The sequence below is a fragment of the Mytilus trossulus genome, chromosome 10, assembly GCF_036588685.1.
Source record: "Mytilus trossulus isolate FHL-02 chromosome 10, PNRI_Mtr1.1.1.hap1, whole genome shotgun sequence".
NCBI classification, from domain to species: domain Eukaryota; kingdom Metazoa; phylum Mollusca; class Bivalvia; order Mytilida; family Mytilidae; genus Mytilus; species Mytilus trossulus.
Genome location: NC_086382.1, coordinates 33,145,666 through 33,154,646, shown reverse-complemented (window position 1 = coordinate 33,154,646; position 8,981 = coordinate 33,145,666). Strand labels below are relative to the sequence as shown.

At 31.3% G+C, this 8,981-nt stretch overlaps 1 protein-coding gene across 1 annotated transcript; it reads left to right on the top strand.

The window, feature by feature from the left end:
• Positions 1–135: 135 nt before the first annotated feature.
• Positions 136–7,786, top strand: LOC134687243 (large ribosomal subunit protein eL24-like). The gene is made up of 5 exons (XM_063547380.1): positions 136–191; positions 4,134–4,209; positions 5,661–5,908; positions 6,790–6,841; positions 7,675–7,786. The coding sequence occupies exons 1-5, from the start codon at positions 187–189 to the stop codon at positions 7,756–7,758; spliced, it is 465 nt and encodes a 154-aa protein (XP_063403450.1). The 5' UTR covers positions 136–186; the 3' UTR covers positions 7,759–7,786.
• Positions 7,787–8,981: the final 1,195 nt, after the last annotated feature.

Below are 8,981 nucleotides of genomic sequence, written 5' to 3'. Positions count from 1 at the left end.
TGCTAATTGCTTTAAAAAAAAATCAAGCAACGTATTCAAGTATAGACTTATGCTGCCAGTAAAATTAATAAATAGTTTATAAAATAAAAACTCATCTTACATTTTGGTACGTTATACATTTTTACAATTAAATTTTTCGGTCATAGGATTAATCATTTGTGCAATCTTTCTCTTCCGGTATCCAACATGAAGTATGTCGAATTTTAGAATTCGTACTTAAATCGTTTAGAATCTCTTTGATTAGTGGGCATCTAAAGTTTATTTCACCCACCATGAAAGATTATACCATTTATAGCTCTCTCAAATTATATTATATCGAAAATAATGTCAGAAAAGCAATTACCAATGACTATTTTCATGACTTCATGAGACAAGTTATGATCGAATTCTTCTGAAATCGATGTACTGTATCCTCTCTAATCATTATTGACATTATAATTCGAATTCGAAGACCTTGTGAGGCATACAGATATATAAGAAGGATTGGTCCAAAAACATTTTATGAAATAAAAAGATGTTCTGAATCTAAGTTCAGCGTCTAAATATTTGTTAAGACACATGATACATGTAGTTTGTAGCTACAAATCAAAATAATAATCACAAACATATTACACTGAAAGGTATAGAAGTACTGTTCAAATACTTTGCATTGCAGTACACATATTTTTCACTTAAACAATATTTGATTTTATAATATATTAGAAATCTACATGTGAACTTTAAAAGTTAGTAAAGTATCAATATTAGATAATGCATTTAATGAAGCAGTCTGGTGCGAAATAGTGTTAAAAGGTACAGACAAATTATTAGTGGGGTTACTTTACCGAAGCCCAAATTCTACTACAATAAACAATGACAATTTACTAGTAGCAATAAACAGAGCTATAGAGCTAAAATATAGCCATTACTTATTTTTTGGGGACTTTAACTATAAAGAGATTGACTGGATTAACTGTGAGGCAACTGTAGGTGAGGAGCATTCAGCTGCAAAATTTTTTAATTGCATTCAAGATAACTTTCTTTTTCAACATGTGAAGTCTCCGACTCGATTTAGAGAAGGTCAAAACCCAAGCTGTTTGGATTTGGTTTTTACAAACGAAGAAAATATGATTGATAGTGACTCTTTAGTAATTGATTCACCAATTGGTAAAAGTGATCATGCCGTAATTCATTTTGACTATAACTGTTATTTAAGTTTTGAACAAGATACAAGTGAAAGATTTCAGTATTTTAAAGGTGACTATAAAGCTATTAGCGACGAGCTAGATCAAGAAAATTGGGATGTCTTATTTGAAGACAAGAGCATTGAACAAATATGGAACATTTTCAAGTCAAAATTAAGTCAGTGTATAGAAAAATATATACCAAAAAGAAGGCATAGTAACAAATTTACGAATCCGCCAATGTGGATGGATAGGAGAACTAAATCAGCTATAATTAAAAAGCGTAGAGCATGGAAAAAATACCAATTCTCAAGGTCAAGAGTTTCATATACTAATTATGCATCTAGTAGAAATAATTGTACTAACACTATACGTGAGGCTAAGAAATCTTATGAAAGGAAGGTAGCATTAGAGGCTAAAACTAACTGTAAGTCATTCTGGAAATATGTCAATTCTAAATTGAAAACAAGAACTGGTGTGGGTAACATAATGAAGTCTGATGGCTCTTTAGCTATTAGTGACACTGAAAAAGTAAACGTACTTAATACTTTCTTTAGTAGTGTATTTACACGTACAGAAGATTTAAATGAACAATCTAATGTGAAAGATATGGAAGAGGTACTTTTAGATATCTCAGTTACTGTTGATGATGTTTTAAAAAAGCTGAACAATTTACATGTAGACAAGTCTGCAGGGCCCGACAACCTTCACCCTAAAGTTTTATATGAAGTGAGACAATCTATAAGTTATCCGTTATGTATAATTTTTAATAAATCCTTATCAGAAGGTGTTTTACCAGAAGAGTGGAAAAATGCAATACTTTCACCTATTTTTAAAAATAAAGGTGATAAAAAACAGCCATGTAATTATCGTCCAGTCAGTTTGACATGCGTTATTTGTAAAGTGTGCGAATCACTTATTAGAGATAAACTAATGAAACATTTATTAGAGAATAATCTGTTGTCTGATTGTCAGTATGGTTTTAGACCTGGACGTTCTTGTTCAATACAACTACTCGAAGTACTTGACCATTGGTCATCGTTATTGGATAATTTTTGTTCAGTGGATGCAATTTATTTAGATTTTAGTCGTGCTTTTGACACTGTGCCTCATGAGCGTCTTATTGGCAAACTTTACAATCTAGGAATTCAAGGAAAAGTTTTGGATTGGATAAAATGTTTTTTAACAAATAGATCCCAGCGAGTTAGACTTAATAATACATACTCTACTAGAGCTGAAGTGATAAGTGGCGTACCCCAGGGTAGCGTACTGGGGCCCGTACTATTTTTGGCGTTTATTAATGATATGCCGGATGCAGTTGCTGGGTTGATTAAGGTTTTTGCAGACGACACAAAAATTTATTCATCTGTAGATAATGAGCAACAACACCAGGACTTGCAAGCCGATTTAGATAGACTATGTGATTGGTCCAGAAAATGGAAATTATCGTTTAATGCAAGTAAATGTAAAGTTATGCATTTTGGTCAAAATAATAACTTGTCTAGATACACCATGTTAGATAATGAGGATGATTATGTCCAGGTTAATCCTGTTACTCAAGAAAAGGACTTAGGAATAACTTTTGAGCCTAACCTAAAGTTTGATAAACATATTACTAACTGTGTGAATAAAGCCCAGAGAGTCTTGGCATTAATCCGTATTTCCTTCGACTATTTGGAAAAAGATATGTTTATTATTTTATACAAGTCAATTATACGTCCTTTGTTGGAATACTCCACTACAGTGTGGTCACCATATTTGAAGAAAGATATAAGGAGAATTGAAAAGATCCAGCGTCGAGCTACCAAATTAGTGCCTAGTATAAAAATGTTAAGTTACGTTGAAAGATTGAGAGCCTTGGGCCTTCCAACACTTGAATACAGAAGAGATCGTTATGATATGATACAAGTTTATGAAGCTTTACATGGGATAGATGATATTAAATGGCAAAATATGTTTGAGTTATCTACAAATTCTACTAGAGGACATCCTTGGAAATTAAGTAAAAAGAGGTGTAATTCAACTCAGCGTCTCCATTCATTTTCTCAAAGGATCATTGATCAATGGAATAGTCTTTCAACCGTAACAGTTTGTGCAGAATCTGTCAATATTTTTAAAAATCATATTAATGATGAACATTGGAATAGGAAGAAGTTTAATCCTACATAATGGAATAGTCTTAATATTATATAGATTTCAACAGTAAAAGTTTGTGCAGAATCTGTCAATATTTAAAAAAATCATATTAATGATGAACATTTTGGAATGGGAAGAAGTTTAATCCTACATAATGGAATAGTCTTAATATTATATAGCTTTCAACAGTAAAAGTTTGTGCAGAATCTGTCAATATTTAAAAAAAATCATATTAATGATGAACATTGGAATGGGAAGAAGTTAAATCCTACATAACATTTTAATATAAATGCAGCAGTTTATAAATGTATGCGACAAGTATTTAAAATATTGTGGAAACCATCGTACAACATGTATAGAAGTACAGAAAAATTATTCGTTCTATTTATGCGCACAGCTCACAGTTAAAATAAGTAATTTAATATCAAGTAAATTATGAGGCGGCAAAAGAAGTTTTCAACTTAATGATCGCCGCAATAATCCAGGTAGAATCCAGGTAGAATCCAGGTAGAACTTGTTGTAACTTCTAATACATTGTCATGATTGTATTAAAAGCCCTATTATTAACGCAATGTATAATGCATACCAGTCGACTGCCCCAAAACATCTATGATGCGCCATGCACTTAAAAAAAAATACATACTTTTGATGACTCATTTGTGCTTTTTCCCGTAAAGTTCCTATGTCAAAATGTTATTACCTGACAGTAAGAGCAGATGGTTCTATGGCATTGTTTACATTGATTGACCTTTTGTCAACTGATCATGATATAGTACATATATAAAGTATCACAATGTAAAGAGCATTAAATGAAACATTATTTTATCTTTACAGGGTCGAACTTTGTGCTTTTAGTGGCTATAAAATATACCCAGGCCATGGGAAAAGATTGGTCAAAATTGACTGCAGGGTGAGTATAAACTTTAAAGATATCAATTCAAATGCACTGGTTCAACATTTCAATACTAATTGTCAGTTTAAATATGTAAGATGTGTAAAACTTCAGGCTATAATATTTGAAAAACCAAAACTAATCAAAAATTCAAGATCTAATCAATAAAAAAGGATATGGGGTTCGTATAATCAAATATAAACATGGAACATATAAATATTTCTGAATTGTAAATTCATTTATAAAAAAAAATTATAGCCATTTCAATTTCAATGAAACAATAGTAAAATTATGCCCCTTGTATTGTAAATTACACAGTGTTACATATACCGTCGCTGGGCTTCTAAAATGTTGTAAATAACTAATTTTTCATGAAAAAAAATCTCACAAACAGGCTTTGAAAATTCTGGCAAAATGCATGCTTCCAAAATGTTGTATGCAACTTGAACATTTTTGTAAATAGCAGTGAAATAAAATTTTGACATTTCTGGATTATCCAAGAACTTAAATTATTTTCACAGAAATAAAGAAATGTACAATTATTTTTTTCCCAAAGCCATTCTACAACAATTTTCAAGTTTTCATACAACATTTTGGTAGCAAACTTTACAAACAACTGACATTGACAATTTTGTAATCTGTCTTATTTCACACATTTTGATTGGTCTAACTGTATGCTTTTTTGTAAAACCAAAGATTTCCTCCCGCCCAGACCATTGGTGTCAAAAAGTATTTTTAGCTAAAAAAAAGTCATATACAACATTTTAGAAGCCCAGCGAAGATACGCTCCAGTAATTGCATGGTTTATTATGAGATCATAGATATCGGCCAGAGACTTTTTATTATTTTATATATTTAAAGAAAAATACTGAAAGGCCAATCAAATGTTTATGAAGTGACTGAAATAGACTGAAGCACTCATTTTCACATTTGTCATAATTTGAATAGAAGGTTCTTGGAAAACGGGTATAAATTCAATAAAAGATGTTATGTTTCCTAATAATGTAAAAATGAATCAGAAGATACATGTAGTATGTACCTAACTCAATATGATAATATAATGATGAAAAAAAGTGTACAAAACACAACATAAAAAACTTGAGACTGAGCAACACAAAACCACTCCAGCCAAAATAAGGGGGTTCAGATTCTGCTCCACAGATGGCATCTGTTGAGTTGGTCATGCAAGTACAAATTTGATAGTAGACTAGTCTTATTTGAGGATATTTAAGCTATTCTATAACAACCTTTTGTTATGCTTTTAATGCATATGAAAGCCATACTCCACTTATCTCAATATAAAAGTATTCATTCCATATTAATAAATTTACATTGTATGTCAAATTTTTCAGTTGGATGTTAAATATCTACATATTAGTCCTATTGCACACATTTCTTGACTTATATCTACATTTTGTAACTAATAAAACAGAAATTATCATAGATTTATTGGTTTTTATTTCATACAGGTTTTCAACTTTGTCAGTAGTAAAACTGAGGCAAACCACTCCATGAAAAGAAACCCTCGTAACATTAACTGGACCGTATTGTACCGTAGGAAACACAAAAAGGGTTTGATGGAAGAAGTTGCCAAGAAAAGGACACGTAGGACACAAAAGTTTGCCAGAGCCATCACTGGAGCAACTTTAACAGACATTATGGCTAAAAGAAACCAAAAGCCAGAAGTCCGTAAAGCACAAAGAGAACAAGCCATCAGGTATGTTATTGACTGAATTGTCTGTTTATAGTATACTTTTTTTGTTGTTGAAGGTTTATATATTTTATTGAAATCCTTGCATTTGTTAGTTTAAAACATTGATTACCAGTACCTTATCCTCGCCTCGTTAACATTAGTAATGATATTTATATATACAGGAGTTAGTGGTTGTTAGTAATATTCACAAAATATATATATAAATATAGTTTGTGGCATAACATTGTGGCCACAAGTTAAATTTTTTTTCTGTTTAGTATTAGATTTATATTAAGATCCATTTTGTTACATCTTGTGATCAATTTTATTTGGCATTCACCAATGGCAGTCAGCAGGGTTAAAGAACATCAGTTGTTCGACCTGTTAGTCAAATGTGTTTTGTTTAGATATACTTTTTCACTTTTTGGTCTTTTGGAAAATGTTGTTTGTGCTGTTTTTAGACCCTTCTACAACAATTTTTTTTTTACATGCACACGTATAAAAATTGTGTTTTTTATCCAACGCAATTATAGGTTTGAACGTAGTTTTCAATTTAGACTCGTATAAATAGTTTATAGTATACTTGGGTTGTTTTAAAACAAAGGGAAAAAATTTTTCGTCACAACTTTAATCTTCAATAACACACATATGCAGGCATGTCAGCTGCAATTCTGGCATTGGCCGGTTTTATTCATGAAAGGTTTGTTTAATTTATGTAAAAGAACATAGATGGTGGATAGTTGTCTCGCTGACCATCATATCAAATATCTTTTATTTTTATAGGAAAAGAAAATAGGCTGGATTTTTTCTGTCAAAGTTTTATTTCCAACAAATGAATTATATTAGATAGGTTTTTCGCAAAGTTTGAATGTAGTTTGTAATCCATGTTTTATTTCTTTTCACAGAGCTGCAAAAGAAAAAACAAAGGCAAAGGATGCCCAAAAGAAACAACAGAAGGTAAGGTCATGCTTGTATACATGTACATTGATCCAGAATTTCCTCGATTCCCTGCCATTGTAATATTTTGAATTTTGTACCAGCTGTCTGTTGCAATCTTGATTCAGAACAACTGACAAGTGGTTAATAATAATATTAATAATATTAATAATTCTTTATTTAAAGAGGGTTACACAGTTAGGTATTAAACTAATCTTCCCTGAGGCTGACATGAAATACAAGGAAATATAACAATCAATTACAAAATGTCAAACAAACACAGGTACATAAAAAAATTAATTAAGACATTGTTATGAAATATATAATTTTCAAAACGAGTAAAAATGATAAATTCATATATAGTATTGGCATCATTCAAATTACCTCAACAATATCTTAAGTTTGAGTAAGTTGTCATACTTATTGCAATAATTCTGTTATTCATTTTGTATTTGGACCAAGAGAGGAGTTTGTGCATAGAAATTCTTAAGTTCATAACGGTAACTTAAAAAGATTAAGGAAATCGAAATCTTGTTTGTGATTCAATTTGATATAACAAAAAAAAATAGTGGAAAAATTTACAATGTTTGTCAAAGAAAGTTTGCTCTTAGTAAATTTTACTTCAGAATCTATTATATACACATGGAGTGTGGAGGTGGTGGGGGTTTGTGACAATGGTATCATTGTCCTTTGAAGTACTGTTAACTAAATACAATTGAAAAACCAGAAATAATAAGTGCCAGGATGATCTCTATTTATTCACAACATCCAATTGCTTACCATGTTGAGATTTTTTTAAGGTATGTAAATCATTATTATTGCTGTTTATAATTTATGCCAATCTCTATTTACAGGCTGCAGCACCAAAAGTGAAAGGTGGCAAGATGGCAATGAAGTCAGCTCCAGCAGCAAAACCCCGTGTTGGTGGAAAACGATAAATTATTAATATAGACATGTGGAGTACAATGTTGTTTGTTATTCATTCTCAAAGTGTACACCAAGCTATTAAGTGCCCATAAGTACATCAGGTTGTCAATACATGCAGTATTGCAAAAGTATGATGATGATAAAAAAAAAAAAATAAAATGGCTATCATACAGGAGGCTTCATGGTATACCCATTGTCAGTCCATACTTCATATAAAGGCTTGAGAATGCTTTGATAAGATTTCATGGATCTTGGGTGAAATATTTTGCTCCAAAAAAGAATTATGTTATCTTCATGTATTTGTCAATTTAAAGTTATGGGATTTTAAATCAAAAACAAGAATGTGTCCATAGTACACGGATGCCCCACTCGCACTATAATTTTCCATGTTTAGTGGACCGTGAAATTGGGGTCAACTTTAATTTGAAATTAAAATTAGAAAGATCAAATCATAGGGAATATATATGTGTACAAAGTTTCAAGTAGATGTGACTAACTTCATCAAAAACTACCTTGACCAAAACTTTAACCTGAACTTCGCACTTTCATTTTCTATGTTCAGTGGACCATGAAATTGGGGTCAAAACTATAATTTGGCATTAAAATTAGAAAGATCATATCATGGGGAACATGTGTACTAAGTTTCAAGTGGATTGGACCTCGACTTCATCAAAAACTACCTTGACCAAAAACTGTAACCTGAAGTGGGACGAACGGAGGCACAGACCAGAAAACATAATGCCCCTCTACTATATCACATCTTCTTATATCTACTGACACAGTGTTGATGGATTAATGAAAGAAGACTATCTCATGACTTTAAAAATCTGATTTACTTTGCATATTAATGAGACTTGGTTTTTATACGACTGCAAAATTTGAAAAATTTTCGTCGTATATTGCTATCATGTTGGCGTCGTTGTCGTCCAAATACTTTTAGTTTTCGCACTCTAACTTTAGTAAAAGGGAATAGAAATCTATGAAATTTAAACACAAGGTTTATGACCACAAAAGGAAGGTTGGGATTGATTTTGGGAGTTTTGATCCCAACATTTTAGGAATTAGGGGCCAAAAAGGGCCCAAATAAGCATATTCTAATTTTTCACACAGTAACTTTAGTTTAAGTAAATAGAAATCTATGAAATTTTGACATAAGGTTTATAACCACAAAAGGAAGGTTGGGATTGATTTTGGGAGTTTTGGTTCTAACAGTTTAGAAATTAGGGGTCCAAAT